Genomic DNA, 23383 nt, shown 5'->3' with positions numbered 1-23383 from the left:
TGCTTCTTTCCACGTATCTGGTGCCTTCCCTCCCCCCATAATCTGGTTACAAACCTCCTCTAGTGGTTGTATCAAATAGTCTTTTAACGTCCTATAATACTTGGAGGTAAGTCCATCAGGTCCTGGAGATTTGCCCAGCTGCATATTCTGAATGGCATCCTCGATTTCTTGTTGTGTTATTTTACAATTCAAGGTTGATCTCTTCTCTTGAGATATTTCTGGAAGACCATTTTCTTTCAAAAATTGTTCTATCTCGGTTACATCCTCGGGTCCTTGTGTATACAGCTTTTTAAAGTATTTCTGGAAACACTTTCTAATTTCTCCCGGTTTCTGAATGTTCTTTCCTTCAACTTCTAGATTGGTAACGTAGTTTAATTTTTGTCTCTTTTTCAACTGCCAAGCTAGCAGTTTCCCACATTTATTCGCCGATTCAAATGATCTTTGTTTCATTTGTTTAATTCTCCATTCCACTTCTTGGTTAATCAGTTGCGCATATTGTGACTGGTGGAATTTAATTTCTCTTAAGGTCTCTTTGGATTTTGGGTTTAATCTTAATTTTTTCTCGCCGTCTCTTATCTTCTCCAATATCTTGTCCTTTTTACCATTCCAGAGTTTTTTCTTAATCGTATTCTGTTGTATCAGAAACCCTCTCATAACAGCTTTGCTCGCGTCCCAGATTGTTCTTTTTTCCACCGAGGTGTTCAAGTTGATTTCAAAATAGTCCTTTAAAGCTTTTTGGGCCTTCTTTACAATCTCTTGATCTCTTAGCAGGTTGTCATTCATTTTCCATCTGAAGGAGTCGGCAGTAGTAAATCTCATTTCCATTTTCAGAGCGTTATGGTCGGAGCAAGTCTTTGGGCAGATTTCTATTTTTGTGGTCTTAGGTGCCAGCCCTCTAGTTGTCCAAATTTGGTCGATCCTTGTCCATGACAGGTGGGCCTCAGAAAAGAAAGTTCCTTCTTTACCTAGGGGGTTTCTCGTCCTCCATGAGTCAATTAAATCCATATTGTCAGTTAGTTCAAAGAAAGTTTTTGGTAGTCTTCCATCTTTAGTCAAATTCTGGTTCTGTGACTTATCCATAAAAGTAGAGACAACCCCATTCATGTCTCCCATCATAATGATGTTAGAATAGTCCAGATAGTCCAATAATGTCTCATGCAGCTTCTTATAAAATTCTGATTTCCCCTCGTTTGGTGCATAAATTCCTAATATCAAAATTTTCTCTCCTCGGGTCGAAATCTCAATAGCCAGGATTCTTCCTTGTTCATCTTTAAACAAAAGTTTCGGTGAAAGAGTCTCTTTGGCGTAAATCACCACGCCTCTCTTCTTGACTCTGTCTGATGAGATGAATTCTTGGCCTAATCTTTTATTTGTTAACACCTTCCTGTGTACCCTTGTCACATGGGTTTCTTGCAAACAAATTATATCCAAATTCTCTTTCTTTAGGATATGGAAGATCCGTTTGCGTTTTTCTGGGGAATTCGCGCCATTAATGTTCCAACTATACAGCTGCAGAGACATCTTGTATCAATCTGTTGTTACTCTTGTGGGGTGTCCTCTTTTTTGTCCGAGTCCGAAGGTGGTAACTCTTTCCCTAACTCTGGTGGTGGCCAAATAGCTGCTCCTTTCTGTAGGTCTTCTCCGTGATCGTGTAGGAACTTCTGGCAATCCTCTTTCGTTTTGATTTTTATCTTCTTTCCTTTGTATTTAAATAAGACACCTTGTGGGAACTCCCACCTGTAAGGTATTCCGTTACCTCTCAAAAGTCCAGTTAGGTCAGTGTAGTTGGCTCTTAGATCCAGTAATTGTTTAGGGATATCTTTGTAAATTTGTGCTCTTCTATCCTGGATCACAAGTGCTTTATTGAAGTGTAGATCAAGTAGCTTGTCTCTCTCCTGTTTAGTCCTTAAAATAATCAAACAGTCTCTAGGCCTGTCCTTCCCAACGACTCTTCCCAATCTAAATGCAGTCGTTATTTTGAAATCTGTGTCTTGGTTTATACCCCAGAATTTGGAAAATTCTGCCGTTAAAAAGCCGGTCAAATCCTCTTTCTCAATCTCTGGGATAGAGCGTAATCTCAGGTTATTTTCCCTGTTTCGCAGTTCCACCAAAGACAGGTAGGCCTGCTGGTCTGTAATATGTTTGTGGAGCGGTCTTACCTCTCCTTTCAGTTCCTCCACTCCTTTGGCTGCAGCCTCTGCTTTTCCAATCGCAGCCTCCGCCAATTTTCGATTTTCAGATGTTGCGTCGTTTAAGTTTCCAATATCTTGTGAATGCTTGGCCACCTGTTCCGAAAGTTTGGTAATTGAAGATGTGGCTAAGTCAATTTTTGCAGTTTGATCATCCACTTTTTTGTTCAAAATTGCGAATTGTTGTAACATTTCCTCTAAAAGAGTGTTAGATCCTCCAGATGCCATATCCTCACCTATTGGTTGTTCAGCTTCTTCAGCTGGTGTTGTTGGCGAGGGTGCAGTCTGTAAAACAGCAGGGACTGAAGATCTACGTCCCTGAGAAAACAGGGTTGTTTGTGTCAGTTTGCCTTTCCCTGCCTTCGACGCAGCTCTTGTTTTTACCCTGTCGCTCATTCCACACCTGTCTTTGGATTCAAGGTCAGACTGTCAAAAGTTTCATGAGAAAGGCAGGCGCAAGCGTAAACAATCTAACCACAGAAAGACAAAGCAAAGTTGGTTCTCAAGAAATTGTAAGTCCCAAGTTCCACTAGAGGGAGTAATGTTGCAATTCAGGGAAGAAGAAACAAAATTTCAGACGCCATTAAAGTTCCTTAAGTTAAGTAAATTAACGATGATCCTTGGAAAAGACCTTTTCCCTCTAGCAGAGCTCTCACAATATTGCCATAAGTTTCTTAAAAGGTGCAAAGTACAGTTGTTTAATTGTATCCAACAGTAATGCCTCTAAGTGTCCATTTCAAATTTATAAATGTATCCGCAAAGTAGCCTTTTGTCCCACTGCAAGTCCGGGGCTGGGGGTTTTAAAGTCTTTAGAATTTAGAAAAGTCCAGTAGAGGAGAAAGTCCCCAAATAAGGTACAGAAAATAGCAAGGAAATAAAAGTAACTTGCCTGCTTCAGTTTCCGACTTTTCCGAACGTATGATGTCTCACTTTAAAGCATTTAATGTTACCACTCTTATTTTCATAGAAAAGCCGCAGGCTGTAGTTATATCATATCATATTGTGGAAGGAAATACCATAGTTTAAATATGCATTGTGTGAAGAAGTGATTCTTCTTGTCTGTTCTAATCTTCCACTGTATAATTCTGTGTTCTAGTATTATGAGAGAGGCCTGAACTCAGACTGAAAAGAGTCTATGTAATACACCATCACCAACCTGTCAAGCATCTTCCATAAAAAAGAAAACAGTGAAATACTATTCTAGGTCCAAGATTTGTTTCATTTTTGATGTCCTCTACTTTGGGCTAATGAAGGTGATGAATGGTTGGTGAAAGACCCCATGTGAGAGGCAGGCAAGGGAAGATCCAGTGGCGTAGCGTGGGTTGTCAGCACCCGGGGCAAGGCAAGTAATTTGCGCCCCCTAACCCGTGAATTTGCGCCCCCTAACCTGTGGATTTGCGCCCCCTAACCCTAACCCCCAGATGTTGCGCCCGGTGCGGCCGGCCCCTCCTGCACCCCCCACGCTACGCCACTGGGAAGATCTCCCAGGGTGAGAGGCTAAGAGAAGAAAGGAAAGCTCCCAGTTGAGAGCTGGAAGAGTCAATCCCCTTCAGTGTGAGACTAGGGTTAAGATCTACCTTAGAAGGGGGTTTTGTTCCCCCCTTTCTCTTTTCTCTCTTTTTTTGGTTTTATATACTTATTGTTTTTTATTATAATATATGATTAAAGGTAAAGGTAAAGGGACCCCTGACCATTAGGTCCAGTCATGACCGACTCTGGGGTTGCGGTGCTCATCTTGCTTTATTGGCTGAGGGAGCTGGCATACAGCTTCCGGGTCATGTGGCCAGCATGACTGAGCCGCTTCTGGCGAACCAGAGCAGCGCACGGAAATGCCGTTTATCTTCCTGCCGGAGTGGTACCTATTTATCTACTTGCACTTTGACGTGCTTTCGAACTGCCAGGTTGGCAGGAGCAGGGACTGAGCAACGAGAGCTCACCCCGTCGCGGGGATTCGAATTGCCAACCTGATCGGCAAGCCCGCGTCCCTAATATATGATTAACTGGCATCAATTTAAAAGATGCCAAAAAAAGAAGTTTTTTCATCCAGCCTGCTGACCAGAAGGAAGCCTTGTAATAAGTCATCTGCCTTCTTCTGTTGCAGTGTCAGTTATGCCACTCAAAAGGCAAGGCCCATTAGCAAACTTGACATCATGACCACTTTCCATTCAGCCTCTCTTCCTTCTTATCATAGCTTCTCCTGCATGTATGGTTTGTATGTAATTTTCCCCTTTGCAAATATTGTTTGTGTCCTACATTCCATGACATCCACTAATTTAGACGTTTTGTCACTACAATGTTAATACAACACTATGTTTTGTTAATACAATGCTGTAATGGTTACTGTTCATGCTGCTACATTTTTTAAAAAAACAGGATTGAAAAGACTTTGAAAAAGAAATTTATGGAATGGCGATCTCAGCAGCCAACTCGGTGGCATCGACAGTGTACCAGTGTCTTACGACAAATTCTCTCAAATCTAGAATTTAGAAATGGACAGACAGCTAGAGAAAAAGAAGAAAATAATTTGGAGGCTTTCCAGGAACATTACTGGGTTAGTGTTTATGCTGCTAGATTATTGAAATGTCCTGTTCTCAGGGACACTCACTCCCATTATTTCTGCTCTTATAAAGGGGGTGGGGGTTTGGATCTTTGCAGTCAGGACTGAGCCACAGGCAGACATCACTTAGGAGCTAGGCACAAGGGTTCGGAGATAAGGGATCAAGCCTAAGATTTAGAGTTGAGGAGGCTAGTGCTCAGAGGTAAAGCCAGAACTCAGAACCAGAACTTAATTATTTCACTAGGTGGCCTTGTTTTTATTTAAACAAACTTCAGACATGAAACACAGTGTTAAGATACTGAAAAATGTTACAGAATTTATACTTTCTAAAGTTTAATATCATTGCTGAGCAAATATGCAATGTTTGATGTTTGACAGAGTGATTACTTTATAATTTAATTTCTAATTTTTTGTAGGTTACAGGATTTCCTATTCAAATGCCGTATCTGGATCTACAGTCAATAACTGAAGCTGTTTATCAGACAGGAATTCATTCTTCAGAGGTTCCCAACACAGAATTTGCTCTTGCTGTGTATATTCATCCTTACCCAAATAACATGTTATCTGTCTGGATATATTTAGTATCTTTGGTACGCCATCAGTAAGCAGTACACAAAACTCTTCAGGAATCAAGAATTTTGATGCAGCCTTGAGGAGCTTGCTGATTGTGATGTCTGAATTTTCACTCTTATATCAACAAGTAGTAGTTATGTCTTGAGATTCACATTGCTTTTGCAGAGATTATCTCTTAAATGTTCCTCACATATTGCTTACTAGATATATGTAAAAATGCTGTTCATTTGTAATTGTATTAACTTGTGTTTTCATTTACTTTCTGCAGTGGTAAACAGCATGAAAAAGATTTTAATAATCAGAAAATAAAAGCTTTCCTTGCACACATCTCTATATTGCAAGATTTAAATTAGCCAAAATGTTATATTGCTGGTTCAAGGACATGTGTTTCTAATGACTACCCAGTGAAAGCACCCTTGAATCAATACTCACCATAAAGCCAAGGGACCAAATCTCCTTTACCTTTGGATAATGTCTGAAATGGCATATTAGCCAGCGATTTGGTTCATTCTGTAGACACTCCTGCATACCATACTATGCTCAATAGTCAGTGTCTTCCAAGTTTGCAGTTATGTATGTTTTGTATTTCCTTTAGTACAAGAGTAGAAATACATTGTTGAATAGCTAGCTGTAGAATTCTATGTCATTCTGTTAGCAATTGCCCTCTAACCATGCTGATTTCAATGTGATTTCAGCATAAATAGCCTATAGTTCCACTGCTAGTTGTTTATAACCTAATACAGAAACATTTCCTGTCTTGCTTCCTCTCCTTCTCAGAAGAGGAGGATGTGTCAGTGGTGGAGCATAAAGTAGACCTTTTTTGCTATAGATTTTTAAAAAAGTATTTCCTGCCTATTTTGTTTATAGAGTTAGCATATTTTTTAAAAAAAAAACAAACATGCTGGGACATATGGTATAGAATGAGCTCCATTCAATTGCTGCACTCAAATATACAGACCACTAGAGAGATGATTGCTCAAAACTAGTTTTATTTTTAAAATGAGTGCATGGCACTCAGCTGGAATTTTTTTATTGTAGACATTTCTCTTGCATGACCACGACACATAATTCCTTCAGTTGGAATTTCAAGTAGTGTGTGGATTCAGTGGAGATTGACCAAAACCATTTTTTTATATATAAAAAAGCAATAACTGGAAATGGTTCACAGTGCATATTCTATTGTCAATATCCTGCTAGTATGTCAAACTCAAAAGGCTACGGTAAATAATAAATAAATAAAAAATTCAGAGCAGAAAACCACAAACCCAATAGCACATAGTGGATCCTTTTAAGTCTAATGACTTAAATACAAACAATACCCTATTACACATAGGCTTTGCTGTTAACTAATTACCCTCCCCCATAATTCCAGTGTTAATTATCAGCTAATGTTTGAGTGTACAGGCCTACAAAATAGACGTCTTTTGTATTAGTAACTCGTTTGCTGTCTCACACATGGAGAATGAAAATGAACCCAATGTAAAAAAAGAACACAAAATAAGTAACCTGCTGTTATTTCAAGTCATGGATTACCACAAGACTGTACATTCAACGTATTATTGAGGTAGTCAAACAATGAAGAGTCTTACGTATAGTATTACAAACTAATTTGAGTATCTTTCCTTTTCAGATGCATTCTGTAGTCCTTCATCCTCACATATTAAAGTGAAACCACCACAAGTGATACCATCAGACCTCTACCTCTTCTATTTGTAACCTTCTCTCTGCCCCTTTAAAGGACAGCATGTGAGAGGAAAACAAGGCAATACCTTAGGAAAGAAGTAGCAAGGACACTTTATCAAATTGGTGGTGTTCTCAGAATGTTCCCTTCTCTCAAAAACTCACATTTGTCAAAGACACCCTGAAAATATATTACGGTATAAAATAATTGCCTCAGAGGATTGTTTCTCCTCTAAATTAAAGAATATTTTCTTGCAGCATACTCAGCTCTAGGAGAGCCTTTTCATCAAGCAGTGCCATTTCTCTCAGAGCACCAAGTGTTTGGGGATGGTCCCTTTTGTGAGGAAAATCTGTTGACAATTTTTATATATACTTTCCCCTATCAACTCATACTATTCTTTTGAAAAACTTAATCCATCCCTAGACATCAGGAAGCAAGTGCTACCCTCTGCCTTCAACCATCATGGATTCCTTCTCACATCTACATCAGATAGGAAGCTAGAGAAGATGTAAGGTGTTCACCCATTTGCCACTCTGTTGCTGGTATGAACCCAAATATAGGAAATTAAATAGCTAAAAACTATCACCTTTCTGATAGTTATGCACTTAGCAGTCTTTGTAGGACTATCTAGTTCACATCAGAAAAATATCTGAATCACTATTAATACGATTGTAGAAACAAGAAGTGGTAGCTGTTCTGGTAGAGCCTGAGAACTTCAATCCCGTATTTGCTCTGCAACTATCATGTACAATGCTATGCTTCTTGAAAAGATTTAAATTGTACTTTCTCCCAATTTAAGTAGGAATTCAATACAATGGAGAGGGGGAAAAAAAGGATTTGGGTCATAAATAGTTGGTTACATAATCTAGGGGAAACCACAAACAATATTCAGTTGGCTATGGTACAACATTGGTTTTGTTTGAAGATAGCACACCATTCTTCCCAATAGAAAGCACAATTTTGGATTAAGGGAGTAGTCTGGATGAGTATCTGAACTCCCTTTGGTATTTGCTATGGCCATTACCCTGAGTGAGGAAACCCAAGAACACTACTTAAATGATATACACCAGTATCAAAGTAGTTTGATTATTCCCTGAGTTAGTATGACAGTTTAGCTCTAAACTGGTTTCAGCAAACACTAAAGTACTTTGAAGTATGAGATATACAAAAAAGTTAACCCAAAGGGCATTCTAACACAAAATCTCATCCAAAGATCTTGAACGAGAGCGGAACTGCCAATTTCAATCAATAGGTTCTCTCCTCTCTCCCATGTGGCTCTCCATCCTGAAGGAAAGCATGGCACTTGGTGGAGTTTAAAGTCTTATTCAATACTGTATAGCGAAGGGTAGATGCAGTGGTCCCTTTAGAACCACACAGGATCATTCCTCTTCATGGGAAGACAAACTAAGCCAGTGCAGCAGTTTCTCAGCATTAGTTTTAAGTGCAGGCTTCAACTGAACAAATACAACTGTGAACGGGGAGTAGTCCATCCTTCTCAGGTTATTAACACCTTATCAGTAGGTATAATCTCATATTAGCAGTTCCTGCAATCGAGTTACCTTTAAAAAAAAGGATTCAACTACTTCTCTGCTGTTAAGAGGAAAAATAGAGGACTGTCCTTCTTGCAGCGTTTTGCTGTAGTTATCACCTCTCAAAGCAGGGAGTAATGCAAGGATAACGTCCAGCGATCTGATAGCTTCGGTTGTAAGAAACACTTATACATGGCTTCACTTCTATGGGGACAGTTAGTGACATTCCAGCAGCCGTCTGTATATGACCTCTAGCCTGGACACCACCTTGTAAACCAGCTGGGCAAGTCTGCAGTGGATAAGACGACGTGTGGCCAGATGGCAAAATCTGCTGGCAGTTTTGCTGCTGCGCTGTTGGATGAAACTGCTGAGGAGTCTGATGTGCTTGAACATACTGGGGTATGTGCTGCTGTGGAGGCTGTGGGGTTGTTTGAAATAAACTGTGCTGGGCTGCTTGAGAACCGTGCTGTCCTTTTTGCTTGTTGGCTTCTTTTACATCATTATCATGGGCTCTAGAATATAATATTAAAACTTTGTTTCACTATCCATTTTAGAGAGGCTGGAAACCAGAACCCACCCATTCCATGTATGTATGTATGTATGCATGCAGGCAGGCAAGCAGGCATATTGGGGTGAGAGTATTTCTTCATATATCAAAGCCTACTTGATATGCATGGAAATTTCTGTGGGAAGAAACTGAGGATGTCCGTGTGGGGAGAGAAACACACATATACAGGTGTGAACATTATTTACAATGCTTTAGATCCTGCCCCCCGTTTCAACAACAATAGAACACAATAATAATCTCAGTATTCTGTTTCACAGACATTACCTCATGTAAAGCAAATGTAACAAGCACTTACATCCTTGTAAAACAATTGGACTGGGGGGCAGAGGGCGGGAAGAGACTTGTCAGAAAATAAGCAGCCTTCCAAAACAGATGCAGATCTGAATTTACATTGCTGATGCATTTTAAAAACAGCATCTAAGGTTGATTTTAAAACAGGGTGTTTCTTTTTTTACATATGCAAAACTTGGTATTTTTTTTTTTTTTTGGGGGGGGGGAAACAGTAAACCAGAGAAGGGGAATCTGTGGCTCTTGAGTTGTTGGGCTCCAGTTTACATCAGCCCCAGTCAATATCACCAATGGGCAGTAGTTTCACTCCAACAACATCTAAAAGCCCACAGGTTTCCTATCCTTACAATAAAATACACCTCAGAAGGTTATACTCTGAATGGCTATTATTTTTTTAATAGTTTCAGTATGCTTAATAAGCTCCGCATTCTGGCACCTTAAATCTGCAATCCAAAACACTGTCATTTGTGAACATAGCTTGTTGAAATTGATAGGGCATGCATGCAAGACCATGAGTTTAGCAGCAGGGCATTAAAAGGGTATACTTTAAGCAAATGAATTCATGAATGTTTGAAACAGGTGACAGTTTAATCAAAAATAATAAGTTTCATGTTTATCACCATCTGGTGGGTATGAATGAAGCACAGAACTCCTGAGTCGTCTTTACAACTTCCTGTATTTGACTTATTCTGGCTATCTTATGGATATTGTTAGATTAGTTTTTATGCTGTTAAACGTGTATGCTTCTGCTCTTTCATTTTATTGTAGGTACATCACCTTGGGTACTTCAGTAGAAAGATAACCAATAAGTGCACTGATAGAAGTCAGACAAGGTACTGTTTATGCAACTATTTCTAAGGCACCAAAGCCACCACAAGCCAGATTTTCCTTGCAGTAGTAATGCAAATAAAAACTCCACAATAAAAAGCCTAAATAAAAATAGTTGTATGAATAAAGCCATCATACAATTTCACACCTTCTAAAGTGGTGGATTGCAGGCTGAAGACAATGGATGCAGAGCAAGGCAGCACAAGGAGGGGGAAACCACATTCAAGTCAAAAGCCGATTTTGTCAAGTGGGTCCCAAGGAAGGCAAGATTAGAATGAAAGTCCCCTTAATAAAGGCACTTTGTACCTTAGCCAAAACACACAAGGTTGAAGTCTGTGATAACTAGGATGAATTTCAGGCAGAAAAGGGGGAAGTCATCGGGGGGGGGATAATAAAATGTGGCAATTATTGTGAAAGCATTTAAGCTAAAAATGAACCAGTTGCCAGAATCAAGAATGACACCAGCATGACTACCAGTTTCTTCAAAGGGATCACAAGGCAAAACAAAACACATACACCCCACTGCATTCCACCACTTGGGCGATTTAAACCCACACCATCACGTCAGAGACTGCTTGAAAAACTTACACCAACAATCGTTCAATGCATGGAACCAGGAAGTCCCAGGAGTAGGCAGTAAGGCGATGGAGTCTTGCTGGCCACGTTGGAGAAAGACGCAAGATAATCCTTGAAGAAGCCACACATGCAGCAGCCACTAACGAAGGGGCATAATTTAAAAATGCATGATCTGGAGAGACATCGGAGGATCACGGTTTAGTCAAGCACAGTATTAGCTGTGTAACCTAAGTAACTAGGGGGGTCTTTAGAACAAAGCCATGAAAACGCACCTTGCAGGGATACTTCCAAAAAGTAGTCGGCATATTTTGCCATGTACAACTTTGTCTTGTCCAAGCAAACCATTGGCCATCCATCGTGAAGATCGGACTCGTGAACGGCAATGGAGAGGTAATAGTCAATGAAGTGAGCAGCTGTCGGGAGGCAGAGGTTCCACTGAAAGGTTTCTAGTAACAGCAGCTCCATGTGCAGCAAGTTCTGTTTGGTTAGTACCAGGTTCATGTTAGTCATACAACCCAAGCTGTTTAGCTGTTCAAGTTTGGGCACACTGTCTTCCTTCTCTTCAAATTTACCTTGAGGGAAGTGAGAAGGTAAAATTCCATTACAGCATAGGTACACGATAAAAACAAATGTATTTATGTTTTAGCTCCTCGTGGAGGAACGGCAGTGCCTCAAAAAGAAACGGATCAACGTTGCAAAATAAAAATAATAGCAGCTGCTATACAGCAGGGTTAGCCATCAGGATGCCTTCCAGGAGTTGAAGCATAACTGTCATCATCCTCAACCATTGTTCAGGCTGGCTGGGGCTGATGGGAGTTGAACAACATCTGGAGAAGAGCATGCTAGTCAGTCCGGCTACAGAGGATTAGCTAATTGCCACCACCTGCAAAACATTACAACAGGGATTCTGTTGCACTTGTAGTACCTTATATCACCTCATAGCGAGAAGCTGCAGAGGTAGATAACGGCCTAACCAGAGCATATATACACTTTCTATTAAGCATAAAGGATATACATTTACAAAATCTATGGTAGATCTGGTCCTCAGTTTTAAAATTAAATATAGGTTGCTCATTTAGGTTGACAATATAAATGGATTTATTTATATGTTTCTTTTTTTAAGGTTTTGACAAAAGCGTTTTGAGTAGACTCAAGGCAGATTTGGTTTGCCACTTCAGATATATTCACCGAGTAGAAAGCGATTGCTTTTTATTTGGGATGTATGCCATACTCAATGCCGCAGTATCTGAAATAACCAGTTTTGGTTTCCGTATTTTTGTAAATGTGATAGAGAGAGGATTCTGATGTGGACAACTAGGTATAGTATCGAAATATTTGAAATTCTGAGGTATTTCATCCTTTGTTAAATTGCGAAATCAATTGTCCAGAAGCTCCTGAGGTAGACACAACAACTTCTAGCAGGAATTCTGCTGCTCACCCAAAGCCCTCTTCACAATTTACTCATTGGGACAGGGGCTGCTTTTAGCTCTACCCTTCATTACATTAGCTCTCTGCTGCAGAAGTTATGGTTTTCTTTCTATTTGCTGAGGATCCCGGCACAATCTGAAATGCTTCCTGCCTGGGGTTCCACACTGTGTAGTGAGACTCCACATGTAGACTCCCAATTTATAAGTTATGATCAACATGGCAGAGGTGGGAGGAGTCACACAATTTCGGGGGCAGGTTTAAACACAGCCCCAGTCACCTTGCTTTTGATGTGATTCATACAGTGGAACCTCGGAAGCTGAACGCCTTTGAACTCGAATGTTTTGGCTCCTGAACGATTCAAAACTGGAAGGGATTATTTTGGTTTTCGGAAGCCGAACATCTGGCATGGCTTGCAATTGGCTGCAGGGCGCTCCTGCAGCCAATCGGAAGCCACGCCTTGGTTTTCGAACTGTTCCGGGAGTCAAACAGACTCCCAGAATGGATTAAATTCAAAAACCACAGTGCGACTGTACCTGAGGCAGGCCAGAGAGTAATGTGATATTAACACAGGACATGTGGATATAAGAATGAGATTGAATCTACATAGAACAATGCTCATTGAGAAACTGCCAAGGCCCTGTGTCTCCCTCACAATCCTTCGATATCATGCAGGGTGGTGCTTCTCTTTTTTCTTTTTGCATAGTTATAGGACATGTAACAGACTGGAAAACGGAGGAGCTTTTAACCGAACAATGGGAAATATGATTTTCAAATCTGTTAATCCTGTTGCTTCATACTTACTCGCTAAAAGCAAACAGGAAAGAGCCACCACATGCAGCTGCTGAATGGATATGTCGTAACGGTCCATAAAGAGGTCCAGGAGATAAACAGCAAGATGGCGGGCAGCAGGGCAGAGCCTGAAGCGATTGCTCACAATGGCAATCAAGTCTGCAAAGTATCTTCTCAGATTTAACTGGGGAGACTGGCCTTTATAGGATGGAAGCTTCAGCTCCTAAGTGGAGAATAACAGGCACTTTAAAAAAGACAGCCACTACTACACGGGCATTGAAACTAACCAAAATTAAAGAAACTGAAGTCATTTTTAAGGTTTAGGAACCTAGGGTTTACAGTTTCTCTTTTTTTTTTCTTTCTACTGATGACACCACACTCCAGATCTTGTGATGACTCTACTTGAATGTTACATTTACAGTCGTACCTTGGATCCCAAATGCCCTAGAATTCAGACGTTTTGGCTCCCAAACGCCACAAACCCAGAAGTGATTGTTGCAGTTTGCGAATGATCTTTTGGAATCCGAACATCCAACAAGGCTTCCGTGGCTTCTGATTGGCTGCAGGAGCTTCCTGCAGCCAATCAGAAGCCGCAATTTGGTTTTCGAACATTTTGGAAGTTGAACGGATTCCGTTTGACTTCCAAGATACAACTGTATTTGTTGTTCTTATATCACTCCTTACCTCCTGCCAGAGCAACTAACTACTGTCTTAAAACTCAATTACAAATAAAGCAGGAATTACAATTATCAACAGATCAAAAACAACCCTTTAAAACACAACCACATTCCTGCATCATTCCTAGAAGATAGTTGCCAAGGTCTGTATATAGCCACCCAATGCCAGTCTCTTAAATGTGTCCTGTAAGTAGGAGCAGAAGCACTTTTACACCAGTGTTTCCCAACCGGTGTTCCGCGGCACACTAGTGTGCCGTGAGACACCGGCTGGTGTGCCGTGGGAGGGAGGCGGGCGAGTCGGGTGGCGAGAGGCGGCGGCGGCGAGGATCCGCGTCGAGCCGGGGGCGGCTCCGCGGTGGTGGTGCCGAGCGGCGGGGCAGCGCGCGCAAAAGGGAGGAGCGCGAGACAGCGGAGGAGGAGGAGGCCGGCATGTCCGGGCAGCAGCAGCAACAGCAGCAGCAGCAACTCCCGGCGACGGCTCCTCCTCCGCCCGCTATCGCCGCCACCACCACAACAGCCGCCGCCGCCTCAGCTGCCGCCGTCCCTCAGTCCCTCGCTCTGCTGCCTCCTCCCACCCCGGCAAGGGGAAGGGAAAAAACGTTCACTTTTGTGCGTCCCTCCCGGCGTGACGCTGCGCGCTGACGTCACGGGGCGGGGCTTTAATGGTGGTGTGCCGCGAGATTTTTTTCCGGTAAACAGGTGTGCCGTTGCCCAAAAACGTTTGGGAAACACTGTTTTACACAATGCCTCCCAGTCCCTACTCACAAGTCTAGCAGGATCCCATGGTCAATAGTATCAAAAGTCACTGAAAAATCAAGGAAGAAGAACAGGGTCCAGGTAATCAGTTTCTTCCAAGAGTGCAAGAAGCTGGGCTGCTACAACCCTCTCGGGTACCTACCTTCCCTCCAAAGGGAAAGCCAGGTGGAAGTTGTCAAATAGCTCTGGGTGCACCGCCATCTCACATAGCTACACATACACAACATCCTGCATGCATCCAAATTAGCTACAATGAGTGGTGAGTTCGAAATGCACTTATCATCCAGCCCATTTCATCAGCTGCAGCTCTTTTGAGTACCAGGGAACAGCACTGACTCCACAGCACTAGAAAGGACACTCAGGAACAATAGTGTTGACGGCCTGCCACATCTCCCTAGAGACTAAGGCCTTGACAGAATTACTAGCTCCATATGCAAGAAAATTCCACTGACCATTCAGGAATCCACTGGATTCCATCAGTGCCCAGGAGTGGGCCTTTTTTTGTATTTTTATTTATTTATAACGTAATGGAGTGTAACAGCAGGTGTCAAATAGAAGAAGAGATATATCTAGAATCAAACATGGGAACAAATTTCCATACCAAAATCAAACATAACAAAATACCACAAGGTTCCAAGTAACACAAATGGGTTTACATTGTCCTGCATCTGATTACTGCAGTACATTATAAAGAGTCAGTTTTTGGACAAAAGCCTTATTTTGTTGCCTGTTCTCTCCAGTTCTCACCATATATGTAAGGGTTGTTCATAGGCCTTTCCATCCCTACCACCACCACCCAAACTACTTTAGCCTTCAATCCTATTACTTGTAACAGTGCTCACGTAACAGACAAGGCAAAAGGCTTCTTCAGCTGATCTAGAACAGTAACACCCCTATGCATATGAGCAGCTGGGACAGCCCACTACACTGGCTTCTATTACATTAGCAAGATCTGCCTATAATCATTGCTTTCACAACACCTCTGTGGTGGAAAGGGTTACTGGATCTCCAGCTCACAGCTGGACCAAGGGGAGGCAGCCAATTAGCACATCTGACTAGCAGGCATGCCAGCACTTATCACCTCTCCAGACTTGTTTGTACAAAACAGATGCTATGATCCATCTATTCGCATGTAAGTACCCAAGAATTCACTGGAGCTAAGAATACAAACTGCCAGCAAGTCTGTAGTCTAGGAAGTTATGAAAGATCATTACAACGAGCATTGGGTGTTGCTAGAACAGGGAAACTTTATCCAGCACTATATCCAAGGGCTCAAAAAAATTGGGCTCTGTAGAGCACGAGACTCTTAATCTCAGGGTTGTAGGTGCAAAAGATCCCTGCATTGCAGGGGGTTGGAATAGAGGACCCTTGTTGGTCCCTTCCAACTCTACAATTCTATGATTCTAAGTGTTCTTGGTTTTCACAGGGAAAACCACAGATAAAATGCTTTGACACACAAAGGCCTGAATTTACTTTACTGCTCAGCTGCCTTAGATAGCGATTATCCTTTGTAGTTAAGGGTTAATTGCAAGAGTCACTGCTTTAGTTACCTGACTCAGAGCAGTCAGCAAGGTAAGACATCACAGCCCAATAGGACGGAGAATCACTTCCACTGAAGACAAGACAAGTCTATAATTAAAGTAATCAAGACGGAATATCCCCAAATAATAGTTTGGATTTAGTTTGCAGCAAAGAATGATTTACTGCGGAATAAATCCAGAATTTCAGGATCTTTTTTCGAAGGCACATCTGACTTCAGCTATCTTTCTTAGCTCACACTGGGATCAACAAAGGCTTTAAGAAGCTGGCGAGAGAGCAGAAAAATGGGATGATAGTCACACAAACCACTCATGCTTCAAAACAGCTGCCAGGCCAAGTACACTGGTTTAGTTTCAAAGAGATGTTGATGCTTCAGTTGTCAGTAGAACAGAACGGGGCAGCCCTGCTCCTGTTTGTGACCTATATGTGAGTATGACTAAGGTGCTGTTCAGACAGATTAATGCTTAAAAGGCTGCAATCCTAAGCATACTTACAAATATGTAAGTTCTGGTGCTTTCAGTTGTATTTACATCTGAGTAAATATGCTTAGAATAAGATGCATGCTCTCCTTCCTCAAGAGAGAATTGACCCAAGTTGTCAGCCACATCCAGACCTTTACTCTTTCAGAACGCTGCTATAATTAAACATCAACTGACATTTATAGCAGTGGTAACTGCTGAGAGTGCATTTGTACAACCAGAGGCAACTACACACACACCAAAGGGTTCAGAAATAGGTGGCAACTATTTATGAAATTAACATAAGCGAATCAGTACAGTATATTAACTGGTAATTCCAGAAGAGTTGCCATCATTATTCCAGCAGGGGTTATGTGCCTTTAACAGTAGCACGAAAGGCAGAAATTCAACCACTGCACCTGTTGAATTTCTACCCTGTTTAAAACCACAGGAGTCCTGCCAGAAACAGGTGGCAACTCTTAACTCCAGAGCAGATAACGTGCATTTGTTTATTATTAAAAACTAAAATGAAGAAGACATTCCAGATAGAAACCCAACGTTTTAAGTTTGGCAGCCTGTAAGATTTGTAAGTAAGAAATGTTCTCACACTGGTCCTTTGAGGAAGACCGCTGCATTTTTATTGCAGTCTGCCTCTAGTCTAGGGGAAAGAGACAAATAGAGCTAATAGGCTGGCAATTTCCGACTAGGATCTATAGCACTAGCCAGCTGTCTAATGTCCCTTTAACGACTATGACCCAGCCTCTCCCACAGTTGTTTCTGCCGCCCAGCACCCACTATCACATTTTATTCATTCTTTAGGTAGTTCCCATGAAACTCTGGCTCAATAGCCCAGTTAAGCAGCCTTGAACTTCCACACAGCGCAACGGGCTTTGGGACAAGGCATCTGAAGTTGCCTTGATGATGATTTATTTCAAAAAAAGGAAAACCCTTTTGTATAGAAGGTAGAATAAAGCCTTTTTTGATCAGGGATGAGTCACTTTGGGAAAAGCCAAGACTAAACAGGTTCTCACAATTCCTGAATGAGTAGAGAGAAAATAAACAGGTCCCTCAATGAAGTTACTATCTGAATAGGAGTTTCATCTCCACATGCTGTTCAATTAAGAAAGGAAAGCTGATCAAGCAGAAGAAAAGTTTCAATGAACTCTTTGAAGACAATGCAAAATATATTGCCCTTTGTTTCTATAGCACTTTACGTGAAACCTTTGACTCAGCCACCCTTCTTGATCCTCAGAAGGAACATTTCAGACTCCTTTTGAAAAAGCAACAGGTCCAGTTTCAAATGCTCACAAATATACATACATCTGGCAGACACCATGACTCAGAAGACAGACAGGCAGACACAGATCTGCGAGATCTAAGTTTCATCTCTGCCACAGACATATAATGCAGCCTGAAGCAAGTTGTGTGGGCAGTCTGGGATGTTTACCTTAGGCCCCAGTTCAGAGAAAGGTGAAGTCTGATCCTAGGCAGTTTTAGGACACCAGCTTAGAGTCTAAATTTGCTTCCATGAACAGAATACAGTACAAGGAACATTGCTTTGGCAACTTTCCCCTCTCTACCCAGTCTCCTCCAAAAACTGTTCCTAGTGGCTGGGAGGCCCTGGTACACCGTGCTGGGTGCACATGAAAGTTGACAAGAGTTGCCCTGTCCCATGAGAGAACAAAGCAGCTTAGGAATTAAAGCCACCGGAACCAATGGGATTGAATGTACCTAAGCTTTATGGTGCAACCTTATGAGTGTCTACTCAGAAGCAAGCCCCCTTCAGTGGGAAATACAAGGCCGGTTATCAAGATGGATTTAAAACACAACTAACTTTCAGGGCATAGGGGCCTCAGAAGCAAGTCCCCCTGAATTCCCAACAAGCATGCAGTTAAGTTTCCCCACCTGCACGTGAACATATTAGCAGCTTTGCTCCTGAAACAGCCCTGTGAAGGAACACAAGACTATGAAATCCATCTGGAGGTAAACAGGCGGCCCATAAGGCACGGCCTTCCTGCAAAATGTAAACGCTGGGGACAAAAGAGTGAAGGCAGGAAGCCGTTTGATGCGCCCAATGTGGGGTGGGAGGAGGACAGAGAGAAAGAGCAGCAGGCAGCTGTTTCGCCCTGTCACTCAAAAGAAGCAAACTTAATTCTAGCACTGAGCAGCCCGAGAACTACCTTCACCCGGAGCAATTAAAATAAAAAAGTGGGGAAAAGTGGTACAACACGATGCTGCTCTGATGATCTGAGTTACCTTGTAGCGAAGCGCTTGGTGGATGTCGGCAGCGAGCTGTCCTTTCCACCACTGCCCCTCTAGCTCCATGGGACAGGGTGAGGCGGCCGGGAATCAGCAGCGGGCGGCGGCAGCAGCAGCAGCACCGAAGCCTGCACAGGAGAGGGAGCGGAAGCAGCCCGGGCTCAGACCCCCTTTTCCAGGGCCGCCGCTTGCGCCCAGTTAGAAGCAACCGGGCAACCCACCCCACCCCACCCCGCCCGAGCTACGAGAACTCCGCGATCCCCTCCCCACTCTCTTTCCAGGGAGGGAGGCTGGCCGAGGGAGCTGCGCTTGAAGCCACGCAGCTGATCCCACTCAATGCACGCCGAGAGAGAGGCGCGCAGGGGATCCTAGGAAGAGCAAGAGAGATCGAGCTCAGAGTTTTTGGTGCCGCGCCCGTCGGATCCCCCTGGTGGGAAGCGGGGAGCCTGGGGTTGCATTAAAGGGCGGCGGCGCGGTGGGCGCCCAGCTGAGCTTCGGAGGAGGCGGAGGACGCCTTGGCCTCTAGACAAGGGCTGCGGGGAAGAGCGAGCGCCGACCACCTCCTCCCCGCCCAAGACCGTCCCGCAGCAACTGCCAACTTTCCTCCTCCTTGTGGAAAGCGAGAGCGCAGCGCCAGATGAAGCTGCAACAAAGGGCTTGACACGCTTCCTCCGCCTGCTGCCCGAGCTTGCCTCTGGAGAGTCCCCTTCTCCTCCTCCTTCGGAGCTCCGCGCAGCCCCGCCGCCGCCGCCTCCTCTCCACTTACCCGGAGTTTGCCCAGCTCCACTTCTCTCTTTACAGCCCCCGGGCCAGCAAGAGATCCACCTCGGGGATCTCCCCGGGCATCGCCCCACCTCGAACGCCGATCTGCAGCAGCAGCAGCAGCAGCCTCAGGCTCGGCATCCCGCGGGAGCTGCGCTCGTCGCCCGTCGCCATCCGGCGGAGCGGCTCCCTCCGTCCATTGTTAAAGGGGCTCCGAGAGCGACTCTGTATACAAAGACAGCGAGCCGGACACATGCGGCCGCGCCTCCGCCAATCGGCGCTCGCCTTACAACTCCGCTCCGGCCGCGCGCTCCAATCAGCGCGCGCCATCCACTCCCTTACCCCCGCCGCTGCCATATGCGCTGGAAGTTTTTGGGCCAATTGGATTGCCGTAGGCCGCTCAGACTTAAAAAAGCAAAAGCGAGGCGGCGAGCGGGCGGGCGGGGAGTCACGTGGTCTGGTTTGGGGCAAGTGGTTTTAGGTGCGCTCGGGTAAAGGTCGCCTTGCGTGGATTGATTTTGGTGTTTTTTTTAATGTTCAAGGCGGGGATCTGTAAACGACTGGCGGGGGACGTCTCGCGCGTTGTGAAAGTGTGTGTTTTGAACAAGTTTGAATAAGCGTATATGCTTATCAGTTTAGAAAAGGTTGGGTGCGGAGAACAGCCAGGATCGAATAAGGGGATCGTGATAAGAGGAGTGGAGGCTGCATTGATCAAGGGTCAGAGAGCTTGTCTGATGGCCTTTGCTCCTCTTCCCCCTCCAGCTGCTGGGAATCACTTGATGGCTCTCCTTCTCAGAACACACTTCCTAAATTCAGCTGCACTGGTGCAACGTTTGGCATTTTACTAAACCGCTCGGTTAATTGATAATTTGTAGAGCTCGGAAACATGAAAGTTGTGTGACTCAATGCGAACCATGTTTAATGCATGATATTTAATTAGCAACCCCAAACTGGGATGCCTTGCCTAATAGTCTGTAGATATTATTTCAGGTGGCTATGCAGAGTAAGGAGAGTTGGGCTGCATCCTTTGCACACTTAACAGAGAGTATTACCCCATTAAATACAGTGCTACCTACATCCAAGTAAACATGCACAGGATTATGTTGCATGGCTGTGCTGTTTAAGATTCATGTAAGGCTCCTTAAGTCTTAATGCTTCCTTACTTGCACTGCGTGGTGGCTATGCCCTGGGTAAGTTTGACAGAAAGGAGTGGGACCTCAGAGTGAGCAAGCACAGGGTCAGGATGGACATGTGGTAAAGCCATAGCTTTTGAGCAAAGCCATCCAGACTCTGTTGTTGGTACTACAGTCATACCTTGGGTTGAATGTCCTTCGGGTTGAGCGTGTTCGAGTTGCGCTCTGCAGCAACCTGGAAGTAATGGAGCGTGTTACTTCCGTGTTTCACCGCTCGCGCATGCGCAGATGCTCAAAATGACGTAATGCGCATGTGCGGAAGCGGCAAAACACGACCCACGCAGACACGCTGTTGCGGCTTATGTTGCGTTCAGGATGCGAACGGGGCTCTGGAACAGATCCCGTTCGCATCCCGAGGTACCACTGTACTGAGATAGCTGAGTTTGTAGAGACAGGGTTGTGGGTTCAAGCCCCATGTTGGGCAACAAGTTTTCTGCACTGCAGAGAGTTGGACTAGATGACCCTCCTGGTCCCTTCTAGGTCTAAAATTCCATGAAGTGGGACTTCTGAGTGAGTATGGATACAATTTGGTATCACATCTTATGACTTTTTTGACATGATGCAGGCACTGTTCCACATTCATGGAGAGGAAGGAGAAGGGCTTGGGATTTGTGTAGCTGTTTAATAGTTGCAGCCTCTCTTTCATAAAGCATGAAGTCTGCTCAAGCGAATAGAGCTTGTGTGAGAAGAATGCAGTAGCTGGACCTGTCTAGTCACTTTTGCAGCCGAGGAGGTTTTGTGCACATGCTATCATCCATGCTAAATTGTATTTAATTCAGTGAGAGATGCATGCAAAGGATCACACCAGGGTCAGGGCCATCATTAGGCCAAGTAGGCAGCTATCTAGGGTGCAAATCTCTGAGGGGCGCAGTACTGACCTTTGAGGGGCACTGTTTTATACAGATTAGTTTTTGTTATATGTTCTAAACAAAAAGTTTACTTGGTATTTTTCTTGGCATTCTGTGGTTCATCTGAAAAGTTGTACAGTGCTGGCATAGGATTCTTTAAAAAAAAAACTTGTAGAATTATCTAGCCCTTTTTGATCCTATCACAAATGAACATTTGCACAGGGAAAGATCAAGAAACAATGGTTGCTACCTGGGAAAAGATATCCAAAATGAGCTTACCGTATATAGCTTCTAGTAGATGTTGCTTAGCAGAACAACTTAGTATATGCAAACTCGGCCAAATACTGCTCAATTATTCTGGACTGCACACCTGATGTTAGTCACATTGAACAACTTACGATGATTGTATATTATGTTGATGCTATCAAGCCACAGATAATGAGAAGTCTGAGCCTGAGGTTATCATAAGAGAACATTTCTTGGGATTTGTTCCACTATAAAGGAAACTACAGGTGCCTTTATGACAGAAACTCTTCTTGGACAGCTTGAGCAAATGGGATTAACAATTGAGAACCTTGTGTGGTCAAAGTTACGATGATGGAAGTAACATGAAAAGCAAAGAAAATGGCATACAAAAGAGAGTCTGGGATATAAACCCATGTTCCCTTTTTGTGCCCTTCAATGTACACTCTTTAAACTTGGTAGTCAATGCTGCTGCTAAATGTTATTTGGAAGCAACCAGTTTCTTCAGTTTGGTTCAACAGATCTGTAATTATTTCTTTGCATTGACTCAGCATGGGAAAATTCTAACTGGCCATGTATCACACTTAGGCATCGGTTAAGCCAAGGAGTACATCTCTTTATACTACAACAAAAACTCCAGGATAATGTGCCTAATGTTTCTGTTGCTCTAAGAATACTTCCCACACTTCCAGTGTCAATGGCAAGTGGTGAACACAATTTCTCAAAGCTCAAACTTATATAAACTTACATTTTGCAAGTAGTTGGCTTGGTAGCTATATGAATTGAACATGCCCAAGTATCAGCACTTCACTTGAAGGAATTGGTGACAAAATTATCAAAGGAAAAGGCACACAAAGTGAGATTTTGATGTGCCTGAAATTGAAACTTTTAGAAGACTACCGTATTTTTCGCTCTATAACACTCACCCGACCATAACACGCACGTAGTTTTTAGAGGAGGAAAATCCGTAGGCATGCCACTCGTAGGCATTCCCTCCATAACACGCACAGACATTTCCCCTTACTTTTTAGGAGGAAAAAAGTGAGTGTTATGGTGCAAAAAATACAGTAATTGTTTTAACATCACAATTCACACAGTTGTTCAAAATGGTTTGTGTGCTAAAATAAATTTAGCAGTTTCAAGTTTTGTGCTTTTCATTTTTTCAACAAGACATCTGTTTTTGAAAACTGATGTTAGCAATTTTGGAGTAGTGGGGGTGGGGAGTGCAAGTAGTTAGCCTGGACTAGGGTGCAAAATTGCCTGGGACCGGGGCTGGACCACACCAAGACAGTTTGCTTCTCCTGTGACTGTTTGATCATGCTATGGAAGTGTGAATCCCAGCATCCTTTGTAACAAGCCATGTCTACTGATGGTGCTGTGTAAATAACAATCCTGGTTGTACAGAATTGGCAGGGCCAAACTAGATGTGCTACTACAAGATGTGCCTATTTGTACATATGTTCCCTGAATTTATTCAGGTATTTGTACCCTGTTTTTTCAAGCAAGATGTCTTCCAAGCAGCATACAATGCCTTCATAGAGCAGGATACAATATCTACTATAAATGGTCTCTAAGGTGCTACTGGACAATTTTTTAATTTATTTTGACTGCGTCAGACCAACACAGCTACCTACCTGGATAT

At 43.2% G+C, this 23383-nt stretch overlaps 2 protein-coding genes across 6 annotated transcripts in view; one reads left to right on the top strand and one right to left on the bottom strand.

The window, feature by feature from the left end:
• CC2D2B (coiled-coil and C2 domain containing 2B) overlaps positions 1 to 5648 on the top strand; it is a 40338-nt gene extending 34690 nt beyond the window's left edge. For 4 of the 5 annotated variants that reach the window (XM_082224884.1, XM_082224885.1, XM_082224886.1 and 1 more), the window contains 2 exons: positions 4563 to 4740; positions 5163 to 5648. In XM_082224884.1, coding sequence (XP_082081010.1) covers positions 4563 to 4740; positions 5163 to 5351 — 367 coding nt within the window. In that variant the 3' untranslated portion in view covers positions 5352 to 5648. Of the gene's footprint in view, positions 1 to 3285; positions 3394 to 4562; positions 4741 to 5162 lie in introns of those variants that run through there. The other variant, XR_014220268.1, reaches the window with a different exon arrangement.
• Positions 5649 to 6288: 640 nt separating this feature from the next.
• Positions 6289 to 22634, bottom strand: CCNJ (cyclin J). Its single transcript, XM_082224899.1, has 6 exons — positions 19462 to 22634; positions 18693 to 18823; positions 13019 to 13229; positions 11062 to 11361; positions 10802 to 10961; positions 6289 to 9041 (listed from the first exon to the last, which is right to left on the bottom strand). Exons 2-6 carry the CDS (start codon positions 18759 to 18761, stop codon positions 8645 to 8647), a joined length of 1137 nt encoding a protein of 378 aa, XP_082081025.1. The 5' UTR covers positions 18762 to 18823; positions 19462 to 22634; the 3' UTR covers positions 6289 to 8644.
• Between the last annotated feature and the right edge of the window lie 749 nt (positions 22635 to 23383).

Source organism: Podarcis vaucheri (genome assembly GCF_965113315.1).
Source record: "Podarcis vaucheri genome assembly, chromosome: 5".
NCBI lineage: Eukaryota > Metazoa > Chordata > Lepidosauria > Squamata > Lacertidae > Podarcis > Podarcis vaucheri.
Note: the sequence above shows the minus strand (reverse complement) of the source record. Positions and strands in the feature narration are given on the sequence as shown.